Below are 25,557 nucleotides of genomic sequence, written 5' to 3'. Positions count from 1 at the left end.
TCTGCCTTCTTCCATTTAAAAAGTACATTTATTTTAAAAGTAATTATAGTCTTGACTGGGCATGGTGGTACATGCCTGTAATCCTAGTACTCTGGAGGCTGAGGTAGAAGGATCACAAGTTCAAGTCCAGGCTCAGCAGTTAGTGAGGCCTTCAGCAACTTAGTAAGACCCTGCCTCAAAATTAAAAAAAGAAAAAAAAAAGAGTGGGGGTCTAGGGATATAGTTCATTGGTATAGCACCCCTAAATTCAGTCACCAGTGCAAAAAAAAAAAAAAAGGATAAAGGTCTTTCAAACAGTTGTTTCTCTCTTTTTTTTTTTTTTTTTTTAGAGAGAGGAGAGAGAGAAATAGAGAGAATATTTAATATTTATTTTTTAGTTCTCGGCGGACACAACATCTTTGTTGGTATGTAGTGCTGAGGATCCAACCAGGGCCGCACGCATGCCAGGCGAGCGCGCTACCGCTTGAGCCACATCCCCAGCCCCTCAAACAGTTGTTTCTTGATGAAGTCTATTTGGTGTAGTCTTTAACTTTATGGAGGATGGACTTCCCTTGATTCAGTGGGGACCTCCAGGGCTTGGTCATTGCTTTTTCTTGGCAGCTGTCTCTGCAGGCTGATCTACAAACCCAGTGGGAAGCAAAGTGTGAGCATCTGTTGGCCTCTGCAAAGGAAGAGCACCTGCAGCAGTACCAGGAAGTGTGCGCACAGAGGGATGCCCACCAGCAGAAGCTAACACACCTTCAAGAAAAGGTAGCTGCTTTCCCTGGGCCAGGGCGCTGAAGCAGCTCAGTTAACTGGAGGCCAGCAGGCTTTTAAGTCCTGTCAGTCCTTTTGGATATTAATAGAAAACAAAACCATGTGAGGGTAACTCTCCAGTTTTCCAGTTATTTTTTACATACTTATATGAGGTGACAGGTTAGTGATCTGAAAAAAGAAAAACAGCACTAGTGTTCTAAAATATGTTTCCCATTATTATTTGATCCTTCATTTTTTTAAAGCAAATATTTATTGAGTATCAGTTGTGTCATAGCCACTATGTTAGAGAAAGGGCATGCAAAGAATTTTACCCTCAAGACTCTCATAGTCAAGGTAGAGAAACAAAGACATGCATTAAGTGTCATGAGGCCCAGAAGAGGAAGAGCTTGGGGATCTGGCAGGCTTTCCAGAGGAGAAGACCTTTGAGTAGAGCCAAGAACTATTAGATGTGGTAAGGCAGAGAAGGAAGCGGGACATCCTGGGCAAAGGCACCGAGATGGGATTGCAAGCCAAGAAAACGAGAGAGATGGCTTAGGGTCATGGTCTGAAAGTCCCCATCTGGAGGTCAGTTTTTTTCCCTTGAGTATCTGGTCTAAAGCCTTTGACTCAAGAGATTTTGGAGGCCATCCTGTGGGTGAATAGGCTGTTCCTAATGCTGAGAGTTTATGTGTATATGCCTGGAGTTATTACCACCTCCTCTCTGTTTCCGTTATATTCTTTGACTTGATTAGGAACAGGTCAGTTGACCTTGCTGGGAAAATTATGAGTTGAGTGATAAAGAAATAAAATGCTCTGCATCAGTAAATGGGGGGTAGGGTGGCAGGGGACAGGGGTGCTCCCAGCAGACCTATGTAAGGTGAAGACATGGTGCTTTGGATGGTTCACCTCTTCTTGTGTTTCCTGACTTTCACATAGTAGCCCAAGGCCACAGCTGCAGTCTGTTCATTTTGCAGTGCTTAGCCCTCCAGGCCCAAGTCACAGCCCTCACAGAGCAAAATGAACAGCACATCAAGGAACAGGAGAAGAACAAGTCCCAGATGTCTGGGGTTGAAGCTGCTGCTGACCCCTCAGAGAAGGTGAGCTGGTATTTCAGAGAAGCAGAGACTGTGTCATATTAAGGAATCAGATGTGCATAGCAGGCATTCAGAAAGCTTGTGACTAACAAGTTATTTTGGTAGCTTTCTTCTAACTTTAGTGGTACACTACTTGTCTGATTTAAAAATTAACTCTTTAGAATTTATCACCCTGATGGCAAACTCTAAAGGCCTTGTCCTTTTGACACTGATGGCTATGGGAAGTGCCTCCAAATCACAGAACAGAGGGTGGGAGTGTGCCCAGTAGCCATTAGCCACTCATATTTGCAGCCCATGGCATTTCTCTGTGGGGCTCAGGGTGGGAGAGAGGTATCAGTAAGTGCTCGTTAAACAGTCTCAGGCAGGCCATAGTTTGCCTGCCCTCGGTAGGGAACTCTCACGGCTGGTCCTTCTGTCATATTTGATAGTGTCCTCTCCTTGGCCGTAGCTCTCAAAGTCTCCATTCACGACCAGCTGTGTTCCTCTGTACTGTTCTAAGATGGCTTCATTTGAGCCTTCAAAACACCTCTCTGGGATTCTAATGTATCTCTTAATGACTTGGTTTTGGCAGCACGTATGTTTGATTTCCAAACAGGTCAAGAAGATTATGAACCAGGTGTTCCAGTCATTGCGGGGTGAGTTTGAGCTGGAGGAATCTTACGATGGCAGGACCATTCTGGGGACCATCATGAATACAATCAAGGTACAGCTGTCCTGCTGGTGACTGTTCCATTGGAGTGGAGGTTTTGTTGATTAACTACCTTCTATGAGATCATGACTAAAAATTCAGTCAAGATTGTTGACCAGGAAAGGGGATGCCTGGAGCGATTGTGCCTGGATGGATGTGTCCAGCCCCTTCTGACTTAGAGAGGCAGAGTCATTTGAACTAGGTGACATCTGTGTTAATGAGGACTGAGGATGTGTAGTGCCTACTATTTTCCTTTTAGTGACCATCTCCTCCCCCTCGGGTTTTGAACAGATGGTGACTTTACAGCTGTTGAGCCAGCAGGAGCGAGAGAAGGAAGACAGCAGCAGTGAGGAAGATGAGCGGCCTCTTCGACCCTCCCAGGAGCGGTCAGCCCCAGCCACGTCTGGGCTGTGTTCCCCATCCGAGAGTACGGAGGGGCAGGAGGCCACCGTGGTGCTGTCGGAGCAGGTAGTGGAAGAGGTCACCCCATCGCTTCCACAGACTCTCCGCACACCTGAGGACAGTGTAGAGAGAAGGAAAGGGGAGCCGGTTACAGAGGTGCTTTCAGAGATTGAAGATGGTTTCCTCCCACCCAAACCAGCCTGTACCCCATCTCACAGAGTTCTGGGACCCCCAACTTCGATTCCACCTAAGCCTCCAGGCCCTGTACCTATGAACTCTGAGACACCTGTTGCTGGCCCAATGACAGCCAGGTCCGACAACACAGCAGGAAAGGTGCATGTTGGGACAGCTCCAGATGGCGCACCTCAAGAAACCTCCAGGAGACCATCACTGACTCTAGACCCAGAAAAGGGGGACCCACCAGCCTTAGGGCCTGAAAGCCCAGGAGAGCCCCAGCCTCCACAGCTCAATGATGATGAGGATGTCACCAGCTCTGCTGATCCCTTTGAGGAGCCACTAGGCTCTACAGCTGCAGGAACAGCCCTCAGACCCAACCATGGCTCTCAGCATTCCAGGTATGTTCCTCTGAGCACAGTGTCAGGGAATGGCTACAAATGGAGGTGGTGTCTGTTTTTTCCATGGCCGTCAACTTATTCCTTAGACACTGACTGGTTTGCTCATTCATTCATTCATTCGTGTATTTATTCAACAACACTTAGCATGTACAGGGCTTGGTGGTGGGCACGAGGATAGTGTGTAGGCAAGGCGGATGTGGTTCATGAGTTCAAAAGCTTACAGTTTGGTTGGCAAAGACCAAGAGATATGTTTTTACGTATTATAAAGGTAGGGTAACTGCTAAAAAAAAGAGAGAGAAAGAAACAGGGATTATAAGAAAGAATAAAGAGGGCACATTCTACATTACATATGGTGGTTAGGAAGGATTCTGAGAAGGTAACATTTAAACTGAGATCTGAAAATGGGAAGGAGCCATCCATATCAAGAGCAGGAAGGAGAGATTGCCAAGAGAGTCATATATGCCAAGACCCTGTGGTGGGAGGGGACATGCCATAATCAAGGAAGTATAAGAAGACACAGGAAGTAAGAAGTGTATGGTGTTAAACTGAGGTTGGAAAACTAAATAGGGGCCATACTTGAAATTTTATGTTATTGTTAAAAGTTTGGATTTTATGGAAATATAGTGAGAATCCATTAGAGTATTTAGGCAGAAGAGCGATGTGGTCTGATTTATTAGCTTTAGGAGTCCACTAGGGCTGAAGGCTACAGAGAGGCCACTATAGGCTATGGGAGGAGACACTGAAGTGGAGAAAGGAAGTGTTACTGAGTGATTCTCACCTTGCAGCCCGTGACCTTCATAGCTGGTGGGCACTATGGCCAGGAGCAGGAACAGCAACATCTTCTGTGCTTTGATTTTCCTTTAGTGTCTCTGGGGATGAAGAGGATGAACTGTTTCAAGGGGCAACTCTGAAAGTTCCAAGGCCCAAAGCACAGCCAGAGGAGGAGGATGAAGATGAGGTGGTAAGGAAGTCCCAGGCCCTGCCAAGTCCTCACACCACCACCTGGGGGCCCTTCCCCACAGGCTCAGAGAAGAGAAATGGAGTTTGTTGGTGGCCCACTCCCTGGACACTGTGTGTAGGGCCCTGTGGGAGCAGGCTTGGGGTACGGAGAGGGCAGCTTGGTAAGCACAGTGGGGACGGTCAGATACCCCTTTACTCTTGAGCGAGAACATAACTCTATCCACATGGGAATTAGTCCCCCTTGAGGTGAGGAAAGCTGAGCTGCTTAGTCCTGCACTGATGTGCTGGAACCTCAGGTTTCCCTACATCTGCTAGGATGTTATTTATGTTTTAGAATTGCGGGGGTGGGGGAACTTTGAAGATTATCTTTTTGGGCATCCTTATTCATAAACAAACTGGGTTCAAAAGAATGACTTACCTAAAGCCACCAAAGCAGTTGATTTTAGAGAGAGGGCTCAATCCCCAGGCTCCGGGTAAGGCCACCTGTTTCTGAGCACCTTTGCTCACTGGCCTGCTTCCAGCCAGCTGCTCTGTTTTGTCATCACAACACTCCCAGGCAGCAGGTGGGCCAGTACTGACAACATGGCCTTGCTCTGTGGAGCATGAGAATGAAGGGCGGCAGGGCAAACTGCTGACAGAGCACTACTGGAGCCCAGCTCCTGCATCTGCCATTCCCTGTTTTGATAGGGTAAATGCTGCTGGTGCTCACTAGACCATTTTGACTGCAGTGATGAGAATTTCACTGCCATGAAATGTGTATGGTGAACAGAGATGAGCTTCAGATTGAATCCATGTTTCTAGGGACCGAAATACAGGTTGAATGGGGCAAGATTTATCCCCTCGTGTATCATCCAGAGTGGGTTTTGCCTTTTGCCAAAAAGCAGTGACAGATCTGGGGTCCAGCTCATATATACCACAGCACTTCCGTCTTGCCTGCCTGCTTTCAGGGGAAGTGCACTACTTCCTCCCAATAGGTTTTCTGCCCAAGATTTAGATTCTCATCTGAGAATGCTGTATATAAATTCTGCCCTAAAAAGAAAGAGGGAGGATAAAAGGGAAAAAATGCAAATTCCAAGGGACTGTCCTAAATATAGTTGGAATTTTTAAATTAGTAGTATGTTATTGGTATTAATGCAAGTATCATCAAGTTAGCAGCTATTTCTTATGTATTCTGAACACTACTTCACTGTCTCATTTAATCCTCAACTAATGCAGTGAAGTAGGCATCTTATCCCATTTCTTCTAGATCAGAAGACTGAGGCTCAGGATTATTAAATAATATAGCTTATCTTCTGTGGTTGGGAAATGTAGAATCAGAACCTTAGTCAGAAAAAAGCAGAAGTGGTGAGCTACATTTAAAAATCTTATACTGTCAGATTTTTTATAGCGATCACTCAGTTGATACTCAGAGAAAAGCACAAGGTCTGTTGGTAGCTGGACAGTGGACTAGCCCAGAGGCCTCTGCACACCACGCTGCCTCCTGTTAGCCAGGCTTCTGTGAAGAGATCCTGGTCAGCTCACAGAGCAGAAAGGACATTAGTGGAGACAATTCAATTTATGTCTGTCTCTAACATCAATCCCTGCGGCCCCCATGGGACCTGTTCCCTGCTAACCCAGAGGAAAAAGGTCAGGAGCCCAAGTCATGAAAAGGGGGGAGAGTCCCCCCTCCATGGCCTTTTGTGATACCATAGCCGAAGGCCTAGGTAATCAACTTATAAAAAGAAAAGGTTTATTTTAGCTCATAGTTTCAGAAGTTTTAGTTCATGACCAATTGGCCCATTGCTTTTGGACCTGTAGTGAGGCAGCACCTCATAGCAGGAGTATGTGGAAGAATAAAACCATTCACTCATGGTCAGGAAGTGAGAGAGAGGAGGAAGGAGGGGATGGGTCCCACTATGCCCTTCAGGGGGGCACACTTCCAGTCACCCAAGTCCTCTTGTTAGACCCTGTGTCTTAAAGTTTCCACACTCCAAATAGCACCAAGCTGAGGACTAAGCTTTTAACACATGGGCCTTTGGAGGACATGTAAGATCAAGCTAGCCACCTTAATTTCCTGTATCCCTTACCTGGTCAGTGGGATGAGGGAGAATAGTGTTGTGGGAAGCTGGATCCTGTGTTTCTGGGCTTTCTTCATCTCTTGGGAATGTAGCCAAGCATCTAAATTAAACTCATCTCATTTTCAAAGGATAAGGTCACATCCAGAACCAGTCTGGCTACCTTAAGTCACAACAACTTTGTTTTCCAGTGTGACCTTTCGTCATCTTCCTGAATCTTCTCTCCTCCGTCGGGCTGCTCTGCTTCTGTTTCTTTCTCCCACTTACATCTTCCTCTGTGACCCTTTTTTCTTCACACAAAATGTATAAGTTACCACTTGAGAGAAAAATCTGTCAAATCATATGCTTCCCAAATAAATGACAGAATTAGCCGAATACAGTTGGTCTTTTTGTCTCTATTGGAAGCTGGCTTCCCTGTCTACCTGCTTGTCTCAGCTTTACCTGGAAGTCAGGGTTCACAGGCCACAGGCCTCTTTCCAGAACACCTCCTTACCAATCCGGAGCTGGGGACAGACGCTGGACCACTTCACCTCACAGGTGGGAGGTCCAGTGGGGTAGGGACAAGTGAGGACTGACTACTCTTTCCTGTTTTGTCAGAGCATGAAGGGACGCCCACCCCCAACACCCCTTTTTGGAGATGACGGTGATGATGATGACAATGACTGGCTGGGATGAAGACCCAGGAAGCTGGCGCACAGGTTTCTCCTCCAGCTCCTCCCTAAGCATGATTTTGCACAGCCAGCCCTGGGTCTAGGCAAACCACAGGGTGAGGTCAAGGTGAGCAATCTGAGGACAGTAGTTCAGATGTCGGAGTTAGCTGGCTACCTTCTGAGCCCCACACCTGACCTGGCAAAGAGGATCGTGACCCTGTTTTCAGAACTGGTATTTTTGAGCAGCCCACTGTGGTCCTGCCTTCAAGTCCCAGTTGGAAGAAGGATTGAGAGGCTCCAGCTAGTCACCTACAACAGTCCTGCCCTCTTCCAAGCTTTCTCTTCTCTTCAGTCACTCTCAGACTAATCCAAGAACCCCTTCCATCTGTCTCCCAGGGCTCAACTGTGCCCCAGCAACAAGACCTATCACCTGGGGAGAGGTCTCCCTGGAAAACTAAGAGGAGATCACACCATCTTGATCCCAGTTCAGTTAGCAGTCTGGCCTGTGGTCCAAGGACATGTTATCTTTTATCTCTGCCTTAATCTTATACAAGAGGTCAATGAATATTTGAAATTAACCAAACTAAAATAAATATCTCTAAAGAATCTTGACTTGGGCCCTTGGGGAGAAACTGAGTGTGGCTCTAAGGGATTTCTTGTGGTGCTGTCCGGAAATCTTAGGAGCTGTGACTGGGTCAATGTGCACAAAGCACTGTGGCATATTCCCTGTGGCACCCAACCCTAGAACTTTTAGGCCTTCAAAGAAAAGCACCACTCTGCTGTCCAGCTGCGTGAGGCTCAGGGCATTGTGGTTTGCTGAGGACTAGCCTGTTGCTTATTCCTGCAGGCTCAGTCCTACACCTCGGAAGCCATGCAGAAGGTGGGAGGACCCTTCATTTTCAACGTCCATGGCACCTGAGGGATTCTTCACTTTAAGAGCAGCTTCATTTCCTCTGAACTCAGATCTTTTCTAGTGTAGAAAAGAGTAATTAGAAAATCTTTATAGTCATTATATTTATTCTGGGATCTTCCAAAGACCATGCAGACAGTCTTCAAGAAGTATAATAATTTTAAGAAAGAACGTTCTCTGATTTTAAGTGTTTATGAGATAGGAATCTGAACTCTAACTCTGGGTCATCTGCCATGTGGGGGCCTGGGAGGCAGCAATAAAGACCAAGTATGTTGTTACTTAACAGATGTCCCTGGGTGGGGGAGCAACTGACACAGATGGTCTTATATCCAGCAACCATTGTAGAGATGCTGTTATCCCCATTTTCTACAGGAGAAAATGGAGGCTTTGGGAGGTAAAGTAACTTGTCCAAATGCACAGGTAGTGATCTGCAGAACAAGAATTCAAATCCTGGCTGTCTGATTTGAGAGCCTGGCCTCTGCACCACCACCCTTGCCTGATAGTCACTGGATTGAGAGGAAGGAGCCAGTGATGCCTGTTAGAAATCCATGTCCTAGGCCCCACCCCAGATCTCCTAAGACAGAATTTCCATCCTGTTATGTTAAAATACAAAAGAGTATAGAGTCTTCACAGTCTGAATGTATTTTCTTATCCCATGAGTTCTGCGTGCCTTGGCCAAGTTACTCCCACCCTTTTGGCATCAGCCCCCTCAGCTGAACTGAAGAAACAAACTCAGAATCTAAGTCCTGGCTCTGCGACTTTTAAGCTGGATGCCTTTCTGTTTCTGCTTCCCTGTCTCTAAGATGAAGACAGAAGTAGTCTCTACCTTGCTGTGAGAATTAAATGAGCTAATATTTGTATAAAGTGCTTAAAACATTGCCAGGCACATAATAAGCACTTATGTAGGTGTTTGTTAAACTATTTAAACTGTAAATAGGGACTCTTGTCACCTTTTGTGACTTGGCTCTAAAGGCCGTTGACATGAGAACAACGGATTGTCTGTTGAATTACTCTGAAGAGCAAAGATTAGGAAAATTTTAAAAGTTCTCTCTGCTAGAAAATCCTAAAATGAATCACCATGTTTAAAACAACTAATAGGGCATTATGTAAAAATGTGGATGTGTAACCGATGTGATTCTGCAATCTGTATTTGGGGTAAAAATTGGGAGTTCATAACCCACTTCAATCTAATGTATGAAATATGATATGTCAAGAGCTTTGTAATGTTGTGAACAACCAATAAAAAAAATAGTTAAAAAAAAAAGAAAAAAAAGAACAACTATCCAACGAGGAATTCGCTGATCACCCATGAAGTTCAGATTCTTATCTCATAAACATTTAAAATCAGAGAACGTTCTTTCTAGGGGAGGGAGCCTTAGAGGGTCAGGACCTAATGACGGATGGAGAAGGCTCCATTGGCATTGCAGGGGACATTCAAAACCATATATCTTTGAGGCCCTGGGCAGCTTCCAGTTCCTTACATGCACGAGGAGAAGCCACCAAGCAACCCTAGATGTGGCACATAATTTCTGACAATTATTTCTTATTGTAAGTTAAAAATGGTCATTATATTTTTGCTTCTGCCCTCAGAGAGAAAAGGTACTATTAATCTTTCACAGTGTTTACAGTCTGGGTGAAAGTTACTTTTTTTATAGCAGGTACCTGATTCATGTCTGTCACATGAACAAATGAATGTTGACCAAGTTGACATTCTGGGTGCCTACCTGTGGGCACAGTGTTTCAGGGCTCATTTTCTTAAGCACAGAGTTGACTTCTTCAGTCCTCAGTCAGTCATACGGGTGCACCTCCAGCTCCATGCCCCCTCCCTCTGCAATGCCCCCTCCCCCTTGTTGTCACAAGGGGTATGTGCGCTTACTGCTGGACTGAGGACAGAGTCACTGACTGTTTAAAAATATGTATTTATTAAAATGTAATTGTTTTTAATTCCCAAAGCTTAAGACATCTTTTCATCTAGCCTGTGAGGTACTTGAACATGGGTATTATAGTCCACAGCAGCGATTTTCTCTCCCTGTAAAGTGATAAAAAGATTTTCTTTTCTGTAAAGTGAAGAGGTTAAAATATCCAGAGTTTGTCTAACTAAAAATGCACTGGCTTTGGTTTGACTGCTCCCTGCATCCAGTCGATGTCCCCTTAGGCTTAACCTGTATTTTCAGTAACTGAATTTGTTTCCCCACAGGTCTCTATGAGTGGGTAGTAAGTGATAAAAGAGGATCCAGATTAAAAGGGGGGGACATTGAGGTCATGAGGCGCTCCCAGACACCTCGGCCATTAGATCACCCTCCCCTGTGGGCAGTGCTGTCGGGTGGAAGGAGCTCAGTCCATCCAGAGGACAAACCAGCTGCCTTTAATCAGTTGTCACTTATTCTCTCCCCAAGAAAGGGAGGCAGGTCTCAGCGGTTGCTGCCTTACATCATGAATAAGATGAAATAATTTCTTTGAAAAACTTTGTTTTGTATGAATGTGCAAAAGTGCTAATCAGGAGTTCAGTGGGAAAAATGTAAAAGTCTTAGTCTATTCTATGGATCATGTGGACAAACTATGTGTTCCAAAGGCACGAAGGTCATAAAAAGGAGCTATTTTGGTCTCTGTCCCCCAAAGACAGAAGTCCAGAAAGATGCTCCTGTCGATAAGGCACAAAGCAGAGAGAGGGTTTCCAGGTTCTGTGGCCTTCCTCACCCAGATCCCACCTCCCTGTCCTGAAGATCTTTGGAAATTCTTATTCCTGCGTCACAGGGGTGTGTCTAGGCTCAGCAACCCTGTCCCCAGGCTGTAGTCTCTGCTTTCTTTCTCCATTGGTCACAGCAGCCTTCTTAAGGCACCAGAATAGGCCCAGCCCTGTGCAGGCTGGCCGAGGAGAGGGTGACTTCAGTGGCCTCTGAACTCCAGGGAACAAGTGCTGGCTTCAGCTCCAATTTGCCAGGAGCTGAAAAGGAGGTGAGGAATGGCCACCAGGAGAAAAATCCACTGAAGTACAATGCCTGGAAGAAGGTGCCCAGCTCCCTCCAGCCCTGAGTGCCTGCAAATCCTTCACCAGCTAAACCAGGCGGAGAAGTGGGTAGGCTAGGTAGTAGCCCACAGCCGAGCCCAGGACCACACCGAGGAAAATCCAGATGTTGTAGGACATTACAGCCAGCATCATGAAGTAGCCAATGACCACTTGAATGACATGGACTAGAGACTGGCCAAAGTGACACAAAAACCACCTAGATAAAAAAAGAGAACCAAGGTAATGCTGGTAATGAGCTAGAGGCAGAAAGTGGACATCAGGAAGTAGAAAGCATTTGAGCTACAGTATATGCTTAACCAGGAGGAAGTATTCCCCTGTCCCCATTACTGCACATTGAACCCAGGGGGCACTTAACCACTTAGCTACATCCCCAGCCTTTTTTAAAATTTCAAGACAGGGTCCCACTAAGTTGCCAGGATGGCCTTGAACTTGTGATTCTCCTGCCTCAACCTTCCAAATAGCTGGGAAACTGGGATTACAGGCATGTGCCACCATTCCTTGAAAGAGATTGCTTTTTAAAAAGACATCTCCACAATTAGATCTGAGATTCCTGGCATCCTAGGCAAATGGGAAAACGATGGTATATATCATCCATCTTACCTGATAAGGGACAAGAGGAGATCATCATTAAGGCAGATTTCCCGCCCCCCCCAAACCTACTGTGGGAGGCAGGATGACAATGGAAAGGGCAGGGACTCTTCCATGTACTAATTCTGGCCTAGGACAAATGTATGAAGCTCTCTGAAGCTCCACCAGTAAAACAGGAGTAAGAAATCCCTTGCAAGGTGGTTGTGAAGATTTGAGACACCCAGGTAAAGTGGTTGGGTATGCAGCAGGCTTATTAAGCACAATTAAGCTGGAATGAGGACAGACTGGGGATACTAAGTGAACCAATCAGGGTGGGAAAGGAGGAAAGAAGCAGCTGCCTCCCCCACCAAGTGGGCCACATTGCTGATCCAATTCTTACCATTTGCTTCAGGACAGCTATAGATCCCCTCCTAGGTTTGGAAGCCTAGTGAGATTTGGGGGAAGATTGGGTGTCCACCCATGTTGCTAGACAGGGGCCTGCACTGGAGTTCTGAAGATCACAAGTCCCTGCAGTAATCTGAGCCTCCTAAGTGGCTATCAATAGAGCTTTGGCTCAGGCATCTGGACACCTGAGTGTTATGTTAGTTCACCTTTCTAAGTGTCACCACTCTGACAAGTCCTGGTCCTTCCCTGGGCCTGGAGTTCCCTTCTGCACACTGGGGCTGATGATCTCTTGCCCAGACTGCCTCTCAGGGTGAGCGTGAGGACTCTGCCCATTCCCATGCCCAGTGCCTGTACCTGAGGTTGGTGCTGCTGACTGGGGATGAGTCTGAGCCTGTGCCTGCAGAATCCTGGTCTGTCTCCAAGATGAGCTGCTGGCTGGTGGCAGTGGGCAGGTTCATTAGAGTGTGGTGGAGCAGCTTGGCTTTGCCAACTTTGATGCCTTCATACAGCACAGCCATGAGCAGAACCACCAGCACAGAAAGGGCCATGCCTGTCAAAAGAGGCTGAGTTGAGAAGTAGGTCCTAGATTGCATGATCACTAAGGCGACTGTGGATACTGATAATGTACGTCACATTTCAGAAAAAGCTAGAAGAAAGGATTTTAAATGTCTTCACCACAAAGAAATTATAAATATTTCGGTAAATACATTTACCCTGATTGAACATCACACAATGTACACGTGCTTGGGAACATCACATGGCACCTCCATAAATAAGTATAATTTGGGGGAAAAGTAAGGAAAAAAGGAAGGAAGGAGGGAGGGAGGGAGGGGCCAAGTGGCAGGGATCATCCAGCCCTCCCAGCAGTCTGCACGATTGCTGTCATGTCATGGGTGCATACAGCAAAGGCCTATTTATGTGAAAGTACACCAAAAAAGCTGGAAGGAAGGATGCATGCAGCAAAGGGGTCATAGTTATCTGAGCACATCAGGATATGGGTGAGTTTCTATTTTCTTTCTGCCTCATTCTCTAACATTTCTTCTGTTAGTGTGTGTTTACTTCTATAGTGGGGGAAAAACTCTTTAAGTTATTTTACAGAAAAGTAAGTCCTAAGGCTGCTGTGTAAAATTAACTGCCAGTGCTACTTATTTTTTTAAGTGAAAAGATAATAAATGGTCCACCTTAAAGTATTGTATGAGTCTCTGTGACATAAAAAATATAAATTTGGTCTCGCCCTGGTTTGCTGGTCTGCTTCTAAAACCCTTGGAGCCTTGCTAGTGTTGTCTTTTTGTGTGCTATTAAGATGACAAGTGGCTAGTGCTCCTGGATAGCCAGCCTTGGTTTGGGGCTGGTTGCCAGGGCAACTGACCTATGATTACAGGGTAGGAACTTTCAGTTCTATACCCCACCCAACCTCTGGGGACAGCAGGGGGGTTAAAGGTTGAGTTGATCATCAGTGGTCAATGACTTAATCCATCATGCCTACAGAGACTATTTCCTTGAGCTCCGTGAGCCATTCTAGCAAATAAACCAAGGAGGAGCTCATGGGAACCCTAATTCTATAGCCAACTGGAAATCTTAGGACTTGTGGTCGGTGTCGGAGTGGGGCAGTTTCTTGGGACTGCTCTTACCCTGTGGGGTCTGTGCTAACTCCAGTTCATATGAGAATTGAATGGAAGGTCTCTCAGCTGGGATCAGAAAATTCGGCCTGTGTGTGGAAAACCTACTTTCTGGTCATGGAACTGTCTTGAGTTTAAGAAAAGGAACAGAAGTAGTTTTTTTTTTTTTTTTTCCCTTCAGAGGAAATCACCTGCACAAGAAATAGGCTTTTCAAATATAAAAGTAAAAATAATGCATACATGTGTTAAAAACCTATACAGTACAAAAGGGCATATAATGAAAAGTCAGTCTCCTTCCCAGCCCAGTCTCTAGGAACCTGATCCTCCTCCCCAGTGCAGCCTCAGTTACTCAGTTTACAGGCCTCCACTTGTCTAAATGACAGCTTCCTCTCTGCAAACTCTCCAGCACCCAACTTCATATGTGGGTTCCCCTTAGTTCACCCAGATCTGCCTTCCTGATGGCTCCACAGTATCTGTGATATTGTATTGTCCAAAGACAGCCACTATTACCCCACCCACATGTTCTTCTTACAGTGTCAACACTCCTGCCATCAAGTGGTGCAGGTTGTGTTCCCTCCCCTTTGACCCAGGAAGATCTTTGTGACTGCCTCAACCAATAACGTGAAAGTAATGCTGTGACTTCCAAGGCTAGGGCTTAAAAACCCCATGCTCCTCTCCCTTGCTCTTTTGGAACACTCATTCTTAGAATCCAGCCACCCTGCCACAAGGAAGCCAAGAGCCCCAGATCAACCTGCATCGACCATTAGACAGGAGAGTGCGAGTCCTCAAGAAAACTGCTGCAGCCACCATCCAACTATACCGCATGCACGAGTGCCCTTGAATGAGGACACTTAGCTGAGCCCAGTGAACTCAGAACCTTGAGAGAGAATAATAAAATGACTATTGTTCTAATCCACAGCCTAGCAACAGTTAACTGGAATGGCAATCCACTGTAGAGATGACTATGATTTATTTGATCCACACCTGCAATGATGGGCATTGTGGCTAGTTCTAGTCTGCTTTTTAATATTATTTATTTATTAAACTTTTTTAGTTGTAGATGGGACACAATACCCTTTGTTTTATTTATTTATTTATTTATTTATTTTTGTGGTGCTGAGGATCAAACCCAGTGCCTCACACGTGCTAGGCGAGCACTCTGACACTACAACCCCAGCTACAACCCCAGCCCTCAAACTCTACCCTTTCAAGTCAAAGGAATACTCTTCCTTTTCAGAGTGGGATCTCATCTGAGGTTCAAGGCTGCAGCTGCCACTTTGGACTTCTGAGCCAGTGCTAGGTAATGAACCTGGATGAGGGAGGTGCCAGGAAGCGACAGGAGGCCTTGATCTAGTTCTGGCTCCGATGCTTACTGACTGTGTACCCTCCCATGTCCCCTCTCTGGGCTTCAGTTCCTTTCCCTGTGGTAGAGGGAGAAGCTGCCTCCCCTAGCTCTTGTGAGGATCAGTGAGATAATAAAGCCCTCTGCAGAGGCTCAGAAGAGAGGTGGCTGCACATGAAATCATAAATGCAGAGTTCTTGCTCAATGTTTATGCCTGAGGAGTCAGGCTCACCTAAATGCCCACAGAGAAGAGAATCCAGGTTCTCCTCTGCCTCTGTCAGAACACTTCCAGCTGCAAGTCTAAGCATGCCAGTTCTTACCTGCAGGGCTGTGGACACTCCAGAAATCAAACAGAAGCACAGCCTCGTCTGAGAAGATGAAATGCATCTGAAAGAGCAGGGAATCTGCATCACAGAGGGCTCAGGACACTGGAAGCCCTGGCTTCTAAAGCTTTTCAACATCCTCTTCTGGAGGCCAAGAAAGATAGGAACATGGGACTTAACATATTGAAAGGGTCTTTAGAGGTCAGCATGGCCAACTGAGGCCATATGGAGCAGGGGCTGGCCCACTCTGGTCAGCAGTGGAGCTGTAACTGAGCTGGTTTTGTCCCACATGGAAGGAAAGGTGGTAGTGCCCACCCTCACAGGGCCAACCAGACTCAGGATGTCACCAAATGTCCTTAATCCATGCAGGGATGTCACCTCCAAATCCAAAGGTGAAGCACTAGATTGAGGAGCGACCATTTCCTCTTACCCTTGGGTCTGAGCCCTCTGCTCAGCTGCAGTATGGCCTCCTCAAGGTGACGTGGGTCCTTTTTGTCATGGTGGGTCTAGGATCTGGTGGTGTTTGTCATGGGGTAGGGCAGGGGCAGCTGTCTTTAATCTGGATACCACATCTGCCCACTCAGTCACTGTTTACTGAGCCCAGCTCTGTGTCCAGGATTAGAGAGAAGGGATAATGGTTCTGTCCCGTATGCATTCTCGGCCTTACAGGAAGGCCTGAAAGTGAAAGCACTGGCCACACAGTGCCTATTGACCCATCCCTGTTCAGAGAGGCATCCAGGGCTTTTAACCCATTATCTTATGTCAGCATCACAATAGTCCTATGTGTAATAGGGACAATTAGGCCAATTTTACAGGAAGGAAAACTGGGGAAGCTAGTCTCATAGCAGTTAAGTAATCTGTAGGTCATGAAGCTAGGAAGAGGCAGAGCTGGATTTCAAAGCTGAGGCTTGCTGGTTCTCAAGCTCTGTGCACTCCAGGACACTCTGAGCCTCCCAGTCTCCAAGAAAAGAAGATAAGATGGAAGATGGGTGGAGATTTTAAATGTCCAGCCAGGCTTAAGGCCAAACTAAGGCTCTCTGGATCACCCTCTCAAGGAAGGGAAGGCCCTCAGGTAGCCGAAGCCACCCTGCAGACACTGCCAGGGCCACCCAGCCAAAGAGATGTGGCTGCACTGGGATCAGCCAGTGGGAGACTTTGCCTTCTAAGACAAAGGCCAAATATTAGAATCCTCAAGTGTCAGAGGTAGAAGTATCCTCGGAGAATTTTTGGTCCACTGGTTTTCAACTTTTTTTTTTTTTTCCCCAGACAACACGGGCAAATAAAATCTTCCTTGTGACTCCACTGTATAAGTCACTGGGTGAAGAAGGGACAGAGGTCTGAGCTCTGCAAAACTCAGTCCAACTCCAACTCCACTCCACCCCATTGAATTTCCCATTTAAGAAGGACAGTCCCAAGAGGGAAAGGGATTTGTCCAAGACATTGTGTGAAGTCTGGCTGTTCTCAGTCGATGCTCCAAATAGAGTAAACAGGAAAGCAGACAAGAACCAATCTGGGGATTTTGAAGAAAGTTCAGGGCCCAGGAGATCTCAGCTAGAACACATTAAAGGCAAAGAGGAAGGGGCAAGGGGAGAACACTGGAGTGGGAAACAGGTTTGGATGAGTGGCAATGTTATACCTGGATCCACACAGATTAAGTTCCAGGTGAGCGACTGGGTGTGGTGGAACGTGCCCTGGCCTGGGACACACAGGACAGACTTGTGCCTCACACTGGCAAGTGGCTTAGAGAAGAGGGACAGCAGTGCCTCCTTAGGATATCCAAGGCCTTATTTAAAATGCAGATGTCTGGACCTCCTCAGACTCCTCCACTGGAATCCAGGGGCAGAGGCGCAGGAGGCAGAGGAGATGCTTGATTTTAACAAGCCCCCTTCAAGGGATTCCAATTCTCTTTGTTACAGCTTGAACAGAGGCAGCAAAACCTAGCAGTCAGGATACAGATTCTAAAGCTGCTCATCCTGGTTCTCATTCCTAGCTCTACAAGGAACAGCTGTGTGACCTTGAGCTACTGACTTGAGGCAAGACCCCTTTGGACCTCAGTTTCCTCATTTGTAAAGTGGGGCCTGGATTCAGAACTCTTCCCCTGGGTTGGCCTCACCAGGGGTTTCACAGGCCCCTGGGAAGCAGGCAGGCTCCCAGCTTGAACTCAACTCCTACCTGAAAACCCAGTAAAAGATGAAGAAAAAGATTTTTAAAAAATGAATATGCCTGTTTGTGGGCTGAGTGGGGGATTATCGTCCATGTATGTCTCAATCCCTGTGTTGAGACCTGGACACTGCGGCTTTGGGTCTGGTAGAGCTGGCCATTTTACTCAGTAAACACACCTTTCAGTTCCCAAAGGGTGTGACTTGTGCCACTAACTCCCACCTGTGCCTACACAGGGGCCGGGCTCCTGGATTTGCAGGAGGGAGGAGGAATGTAAAAATATCTGATTGAACAAAATAGTCACGCAGCTGTGCGTTCTCCCAGAGCCTGTATGGGCTTGCACCGTGCCTGCCACCTTCTGTCCTTTATCTGAGTCACTCTCCCAACATCTCTGCAGTTGCCTATTATTGACTCCTTTAAAATTGACAAGGAAAGCACAGAAAGGTCCACTGATCTGCCCAAGGTCACTCAGGGATCAAGTACCCAGAACCACACATCTTTCTGGAAAGGCTGTGTTGGTTCTCAGCAAATACTCTGAGTGCTTATGGGTAGATGTCTGTGGGGCCACATTTTGACAAAACATCTGAACCACGATGTTCTCCTGCCTGGTCAGGTAAATTACAATATTAGCTTCAAGATGGAAATCTGAGCAGTTATTTAAAAATTATGTTGAAGAATTTAAAAACAAAATTAGCTTTTTATCTCCTTCATATGCAAGTGGTATTTGCTCAATGCAAAATGCTGAAACTACCAAATAGAAAGTAAAACTCATTTTGAATTCCACTATCCAGATATCTCCTGTTAGAATTTCAGAAGGCTATGTGTTGACAGTAAAATGCTCCCAAAAGATTAATATACAAAAATGAATGGGCATAAATAGCCTGTGAAACTCCATTTATACATGGCATTGCACTCATTAGACTAACAGAAGCTTCGAGCTCTATCTGTGGGTATGAGAAGGGGGGGGTTGCCCATCATTCCTTCTCTGAGTTCAGTTGGTAAAGCAGCTGGCATGAATGGAATGTCTCCAGTGGATAATTAATCACTTTGGAAGTTTCCACAACTGGTTCCTTCTGTCATCCTTGGGCATGGGCCAGCCACCTCAGGAGCTCAAAACAGCTGCATACCTTTTGTCACAGACCAGAACACCTACAGACAGCAAAATTTATTCAAGCAAAATTCCCTTTTGTTATGCTAGGGATACACAGACCCTGGAGATACACAGATGAGTAAGAAAAGTTCTGAACCCTCATGGATCAGGGGAGACAGAAGCCAACAGGTGATTATAACAGGGTGTATGTAGTCAGAGGCAGGGAAGACACAATGTGGGGGGACAGCAAAGCTGCCTGGGGGACACCTGGCAGGGAATGCTGGGAGCAGGTGCTAGGACAGGTCTGAAGTAGGAGTAGGAGGCAGTGGAGAAGATAGGTACTGTACAGTGTGTTCAGAGCTGGAAGTGCCCTGAGCCACATCAGTTCCACTTCTCTGGGAAATCTGGGGTGTGGGGGGTGTGGGGGTGTGGTCAAGGACTTGAAAGTCACCTGACCTAGCCCACTCTTTTTTTTTTTTTTTTTGCTAAAGAAAAGGATTCAAATTCACACACCCTGACCTGAGGAGACTCGTGGCTGTAATTTTCAGTCAAAGGGTTTTGTGCTCAGATATACAAAAGGCAGGGCCTTAATCTTGTTTTCCCACTGGGGATGAATCTGAGTCTCTGGCAGTTTAATTTATCTGTGCTTTATTCAGGGCCACACCCTGGGTGGAGAGGGACTGAGGCAAAGGAGGGTGCAATCCGTGGGCCTTGTTTTCTTCCCTACTTTCTTATTTAGGGTTACTTACACTTTGAGAAAAGCTCCTTCATTTGTCCAATCACAGGCTTCCGAGGGAGAGGAGGGTCCCAATGCCATCGCTGACTGGCTGGGAAACTTTTTCTAGTACTTCCCATCTATTTCCCCTTCTAGGGAACGGATAGGAGGTGGGGGTGGGGGTCGACCGTATAGGTCTGTATAGATTTCCTGACTCTTCTATTCTATGATTTCTTCATGGGATGAAGAAAGGGATATGATTTTTTGTTTGTTTGTTTTTTCAAAGACCAGAGTTTTGCAAGCTGTCATTCTCTCAAGCCCAGGTGAACCCTACCAAGAAAAGAGCGGCCGAAGCGCTACTTTCTAACTCACAGTGTAGGGAGGAAGAGTAGTAGTTGGGTTTATTTTGAACAGACGGGGAACCTGCCAACTGCATAGCCCGGGCCGGGATGTGCGCTAAGTGCGCAGTAGCTGCAGGCTGCACTGCGCGGGGACTCCCCTTGGTGGGAGCCTCCTGCAATACCCCAAGTAACATTATCCCGTCCCCGGGCTCTGGCCAAAGCTCGGGGCTGAGGCCCCTGTCTCCGCGGTCCTCACCTGCTGCGCCCGCACCGGCTGGCCGCGCTGCAGCCGCGCTGTCCTGGCTGGACTGACTCCCAGCAGGAGAGACAAACAGAAACCCGCAAAAACACTGCCAGTCCCACCTGTCATGTCCCCCAACCCTGTTAGGTGGGTGCCAATGCCACCAACACATTCTCTCACTAGCTCGGGGCCAGGGGCGGCGAGGATCTCGAGGTGCGCGGCAGCTGCAACGCGGGACCCCGCCCCACCCGCCTACCCGCGTCCTCTTCTCGGAGTGGTGCCCGGGACTCACCGCCATACTGAACGCGCGGGCGGCCCAAGGCCGCGTCTGCTTGCTCGGGTCTCCCGGAGGCTACTCCGACCCGCAGCCGCCGCGATACCGACCCGGGCCGCGCGGGTCACGTGGTCCCGGACGGGCGGCGCGCGGGCGCCTGGGAGTTGTGGTCCCCGTGCGCCCCACGCCGCGACCTCAGTGGTGCCAGCTGCTCTGGACCCACGCGCGGACCCCGGGTCCCCGCCCGCGCGGCAGGTGTCACTGAAGTCGGCAGCAAGGGGGGAGCCGCCCACGTTGGGTTCCGCCCCGGACTGTTTTGCACTTGACTCTCGGCAATTATCATTAAAGTGTTTATTGCTCGCTGTCAAAAACCAAGCGAAGAATGACACACGAGTTGAAAATTAAAAGGTCCGTGCTAGGAACGTAATAGCAACAAATTAGGAGTAGGTTACAGCAGTTACGCCCCAGATTTGTAATGTATCTGTTCTTCAAAATTATCTTATTACCTTTTCCAATCTGATAAGCAAAGCATAATGCATGAAATTGGTTTGCCCTTCTCTTCCTTTTTCTTTTGCGTGTGTGCGCCTGCGCGCTATGATTACATTTCGTTTATTGCACAAATTTGGGGTTTCCCTTAAAGAGGGAATACGTGGTCTTTGACTGTTTGGACCACTGTGACAATATCATGGACTGAGGGCTTATAAAGAACAGGACTTTATTTTTCACAATTCTGGAGGCTGGAAGTCAAAGATTAGGGTGCCTGGGTTGAGTGTCTCCTGGGGGCTGTCCTCTCATCATCTTCTCAGATGAGAGTAATTTGTATGTTTGATTTCTAGGGTGATAAACTTTTTTTCTTTCTGGCATCTTTTCCCTGTTTGTGAATTGCCTGTTCATTGCATTGATGCAGTTTTTGCTGGGGAGTTTTTCTGAGGGGGCAGTAAAGGACTTTGAAGAGTCTTTAATTTTTAAATATGTTTAGTAATCCTTTTTTTGGCCAAGCATCCTATGTGTAAAGGTGCGCTTTCCAGAAACCTTGCCAGGGTCAGTATTAGCAGAGACCTTTAGTCTGGAGTCTGACCTCAGTTCAAATCCGGAGCCCCTAAGTGTTAGCTGTGGGATCTTAAGTAAACAGCTTTACATTTCTGAGCCTCAGTTTTCTGATAGGGGTGTTGTGAGACTCAAATGGGATCACATGTTAAATTCCCAGCAGAAAACCTGGCAGTGGGAGCTTTCTCAATAAATGGTAGCCATTGTTATGATTAGTGGCAAGTATTTCTGTCATTTGAGAGAAAGCCATTTGCAAAAGGTCAAACCACTTGGACAAGGTCACATAGCTTCTAAGAGTCTCAATGTGGAAGCTAAGGAGGTTAAGGAGCAGACTGGGAATGGGGCAGCCTCAGGGAAAGAATACGGCAGGGGCAGTGGGGAACAGAGTACTCTTGAACCTTCTGGGCCCCAAGAGCAGGGGAGGAATTTGGGCTCAGGGGTGTATTTTTTCTTTTTTTTCTTTTTACCTCCCTGGGCCTCACCTGCGAAGCAGTGAACTTCCCACAGTGTACTTGGAAGGATCCACACAGCCTCATTCATTTGACTATTTTTATTGGCCTGGTCACCATCCGATCACCTTTACACTTAGTTCTGTCTTCCTCATGGGTGTTATAGTTACAACACCTAGCTCTACCATCCTAAAGCACCCCATTTATTTTGAGCCTCCTCCTCTGGTCCCCAGGCAGAGGACCTGAGTATAGAATACAGAGTCCTAGATCACAGGCTCCCACCATAGCGTGCACAGCCTTTGTCCATAGTAAGAGATTCTTTCCAGATTCTGTTCTGACAGCCTGCAAAGTCCCCTTTTTTCTCCAGGAACAGCAGAGTTTGTTGCTGTCTTTCCAGTACACACCTGGAGAATTCCCAGTCAGGAGAGAAGAAGCTGCCTCAGGTGTCCCAGAGATCAAAGAGGGACCCTTTAACCTGGGCATGGATCTCATGTCAGTTGGTAGAGGGGAAATCGAACCAGTTCTTTCTCCTCTGAGGTAATAGAGGAACTTGAGGTCTCACAGAAAGACCACGTGCACCAAATGCTACTCCTGCAGAATATCTGACCTTTATGTGCAGAAAGGCTGTGCGACTCCAAGGATGCCACTGCCTCTCTCTGGGCCCTGTTTTCTTCATTTGTACAGTGAGCGATAGAATGGACCACCTGTAACTGCTCCGATAATCAGTGGTAAAGAGAGCTTGAGGGTGGAGTGGAACACTTTCTGGCCAGGACTTCTGCATGTTTTCTAGGCAGTTCCAATCAGTTAACCTCTTGTGTTTTCTAGCATGATACCCCTATTATTTTATATGTATGCTATGAATTTGAGATTGGCCAGTGTATGTAAACTGTGTGTGTGTGTGTGTGTGTGTGTGTGTGTGTGTGTGTGCGCGCGCGCACGTACTGGACTTTGTGCTGGTTAGAAGGCTGGAAAAAAAAAAGGGGGATCCAGTCTACCAAAAACCTGAAGTCTATGTTTAAAGTCAAGAATTTATTCTCACACAAGGAAAAAGCAACAAAGGGTTATTTTAATGTAAAATTTTCTACCTGCATTTTTTCTTTCCCAAATGCCACTTTCTTGGTGATACCAGCTGACCACCCTATTTAAAAATGCAATCTCCTTGCACCCTGGGTCCTGATAATTTTCCCCCATAGTACTAACCTCCTTCTAGCATCATATTCATAGACTTATTTGTTATTTCTTTTTCTCCAGTCAAATGGAGCTCAAGGAGAACAGGGTATTTTTAGGGGCATTATTCAGCCTATTATAGGGAGCATCAGCATGTATACATTTCTTGCCTGTCTGGAAGCTCTTTCAGGCAAACCAGGACCAATAGTAGCCCTATAGATGGCTGAAAGCGCAGAGGATAGCTTGTTTATGCTTCACAGGGAAGGTTAAGTTCTGTGTGGATCAATTCATTGTTGAGGCCACCAGGATAACCCCTGAGAATTCACAGGCTCCTCCCAAACTGTCCTGGGTTGGTCCACTCCAGCCACCATGGACTTCCAGCCCCTCACACTGAGGAGCCTTGCTGTCACAGTGTCCAGGCCCTCAGACTGTCCCATTTCTGCAGGGTAAACTGGTCTTAAAAGCAGAATTGTCTATATCCCATCCAGCTTTTTGACTTCAAATCCACAATTTTTTAAAAAATCATGGCATAATACACATTGCATAAAGTTTGTCATTTGCCCATTTTTGGTGGTACTGTTACATTGTTAAATACATTCCTGATGCTGGGCAGCCAATTTCCTGAAATCTTTTCATTTTGCAAAACTGAAACTCTGTACCCAATAAATAAGAACTCCCATTTCCTCTTTTCTCCAGCACTGGCAATCACCATTGTGTTTTGTCTTTATGATTTTGACCCTGGATACTTCGTGTAAATGGAGTCATGTGATACTTGTTCTGTGGGAAGCCATTCTGACACGTGACTGGGCGACTCCCGTTTAGGGTCTGAGGCCTCTGGCTGTGTCGGAACTTTCCTGGCCCTTTCCTGATGAGAGAGCCCATCCGTGTGGGGGTGTGCCTGACCACTGACCCCGGGGGCCCAATCACTGACCCTGACCTTGGAGTTCGGTCCCCCCTCAACCTTCATTGGATGGAATTCTCCCCTGAATCTCTTGTTCCCCAATAATAAAAAGCTACTCCAGGCGTGTTCTCTCTCTCTCTCTCCTGCTAGCCCTGAGTAATCCTTGCTGCCCTGCTGGGCGGTTAGAGGAGGGAACCAGAGAGGGGAGCCGTCTCGGACCTGGCAATAGAAATAAGGTAACTGAGTCTGTGTGTTTTATTTCTATCTCTTCTAGCTAACTTTTATGCCAAGAACCTCACTAATGAAACCACTGCGCTGGCCGCGTGGTGGAATTGTTCTTTTGTGACTGGCCTACTTCATTTGGTATAATGTTTTCAAGGCTCATCCATGAGGTAGCATGTGTTAGAATTTCCTTCCCTTTTGAGGCTTAATAATATTCCATTGTGTGTTTTGACCACATTTGAGTTGTTTCCATTTTTGGCTATTGTGAATAACACTGCTATGAACGTGGGTTTACAAACACAAATGCTTTCTAAAAGTGAATGCCTCTATGAAGCTCCACCTTGGACTGCCAAATCTTATGATTATAGTGGACCCCTGTCACCCACCACCACTACATCCCTATGTACAGTCCCTGCTGCATGCAGAATCCTAAATGAAAATCTCAAACTGATCCTGATTGGACATTATTTCCTAATCTTAGGGAAAGATTAGGCAAAGTGGGTTTCAGCTTGTGTGTGGAAACTGTTTTCCTATAGCAAGTTCTTTTGGGTAAGAAAGAAGAAAACTGGATCTTTCTAAAATTCACTTGTTTATTTATGATGTTTATTTTTGAACCTAGAATATCATAAAGAAATGATATCTTGATACTGGAGGAAGAACCCCACTGGAAAAATGTTTCTTTACCTTATCTCTGGAATTGTGATAAAGTATTCATTCAAGCCAGATGAAATGGCTAACATTTGACCATTTTTAAATCTGCCAAACTGCAGTTTCACATAGGTCTATGACTAATTGAGACAACCAAAAGTAGATCCCTTCTTCCTCTGTCTGAGGGAGAAGGACAATAAGAAACAGACCTCAGTCACCTTGGGGAGACAGGTGGAGAGAAGCTGGTTCTGTTCTTGTAGCAAAAGCTGTTTCTCAAGGGAGAGTGGGCAGGCACTTGAATGGGTCTTAGCTCTGACCACAGTTATAGGCTGCTGTGGTGGTAAGTATTGTATGCCCCCTCCCAGAGAACCCCTTTGATACACAGCCTTGTCCCTTCTGTTCTCTCTGGATAGGAATGATGGGACAACAGTACCTAATTAATGGCCAAAGAAGAACCCACTTATATCAGGTTTGCTTTGAGCAACCTCCATCTTAAGATGCAGCAGATCCAAACCTCGACTCTTCGTGCCTGATCAGAGATTGGGGTGTGAGTGGGGACAATTAGTGTCAGCTCTGTTTTTTTCCTCTTTGGTTGAGGCTCCTCACAGATGAGTTTTTTTTTAAAGGGATTAGTGTTAAGCAATACTTAATTTAGCCGAACAAAGGATGTGTATACATTTGGTGGTAAACTGTTGAAGCTGACCCATAGATACCACTCTGCCATGGTGACTCAGAGGCAAATCTGAAGAATCAAATGACAAACAGTTGTTATTATTTGTTCACTCTGCAAACACCTCGCCCCATTTGGATCCCAGGGATTGCAGAAGTTATTGGAAGTTCACAGGTCAGACCGACTTCTTGCTGAGCACCTGGTGGTCTAGGCATTGTTCCCAAGCAAACTCAAATTAGCTCCTTTGGACACTGGCAGAGAGGTCAGCAAAGCGTTGTGG

The 25,557-nt window shown here is 46.5% G+C and overlaps 2 protein-coding genes across 8 annotated transcripts in view; one reads left to right on the top strand and one right to left on the bottom strand.

The window, feature by feature from the left end:
• The window catches only part of Fkbp15 (FKBP prolyl isomerase family member 15), a 57,374-nt gene extending 49,610 nt beyond the window's left edge, over positions 1–7,764 (top strand). For 3 of the 4 annotated variants that reach the window (XM_021729358.3, XM_021729359.3, XM_005329693.5), the window contains 6 exons: positions 601–750; positions 1,710–1,832; positions 2,425–2,532; positions 2,809–3,494; positions 4,359–4,455; positions 7,106–7,764. In XM_021729358.3, coding sequence (XP_021585033.2) covers positions 601–750; positions 1,710–1,832; positions 2,425–2,532; positions 2,809–3,494; positions 4,359–4,455; positions 7,106–7,183 — 1,242 coding nt within the window. In that variant the 3' untranslated portion in view covers positions 7,184–7,764. Of the gene's footprint in view, positions 1–600; positions 751–1,709; positions 1,833–2,424; positions 2,533–2,808; positions 3,495–4,358; positions 4,456–6,699; positions 6,884–7,105 lie in introns of those variants that run through there. The other variant, XM_021729360.3, reaches the window with a different exon arrangement.
• On the bottom strand, positions 348–20,391 carry Slc31a2 (solute carrier family 31 member 2). 4 transcript variants are annotated; one of them, XR_013438235.1, is made up of 6 exons: positions 20,192–20,391; positions 15,350–15,416; positions 12,423–12,618; positions 4,873–6,798; positions 4,273–4,363; positions 348–3,031 (listed from the first exon to the last, which is right to left on the bottom strand). XR_013438235.1 is itself a non-coding variant. In XM_005329694.5 (4 exons), the coding sequence occupies exons 1-4, from the start codon at positions 20,195–20,197 to the stop codon at positions 11,124–11,126; spliced, it is 438 nt and encodes a 145-aa protein (XP_005329751.1). In that variant the 5' UTR covers positions 20,198–20,353; the 3' UTR covers positions 9,968–11,123. The 4 variants fall into 4 exon arrangements, 3 of the variants coding, with proteins under 3 accessions (XP_005329751.1, XP_040142107.1, XP_040142108.1); XM_005329694.5 differs by lacking the exons at positions 348–3,031; positions 4,273–4,363; positions 4,873–6,798 and adding an exon at positions 9,968–11,292 and having other exon boundaries at positions 20,192–20,353; XM_040286173.2 differs by lacking the exons at positions 348–3,031; positions 4,273–4,363; positions 4,873–6,798; positions 15,350–15,416 and adding an exon at positions 9,968–11,292 and having other exon boundaries at positions 20,192–20,376.
• Positions 20,392–25,557: the final 5,166 nt, after the last annotated feature.

This window comes from Ictidomys tridecemlineatus, chromosome 4 (genome assembly GCF_052094955.1).
Source record: "Ictidomys tridecemlineatus isolate mIctTri1 chromosome 4, mIctTri1.hap1, whole genome shotgun sequence".
In the NCBI taxonomy this organism is placed as follows: domain Eukaryota; kingdom Metazoa; phylum Chordata; class Mammalia; order Rodentia; family Sciuridae; genus Ictidomys; species Ictidomys tridecemlineatus.
Note: the sequence above shows the minus strand (reverse complement) of the source record. Positions and strands in the feature narration are given on the sequence as shown.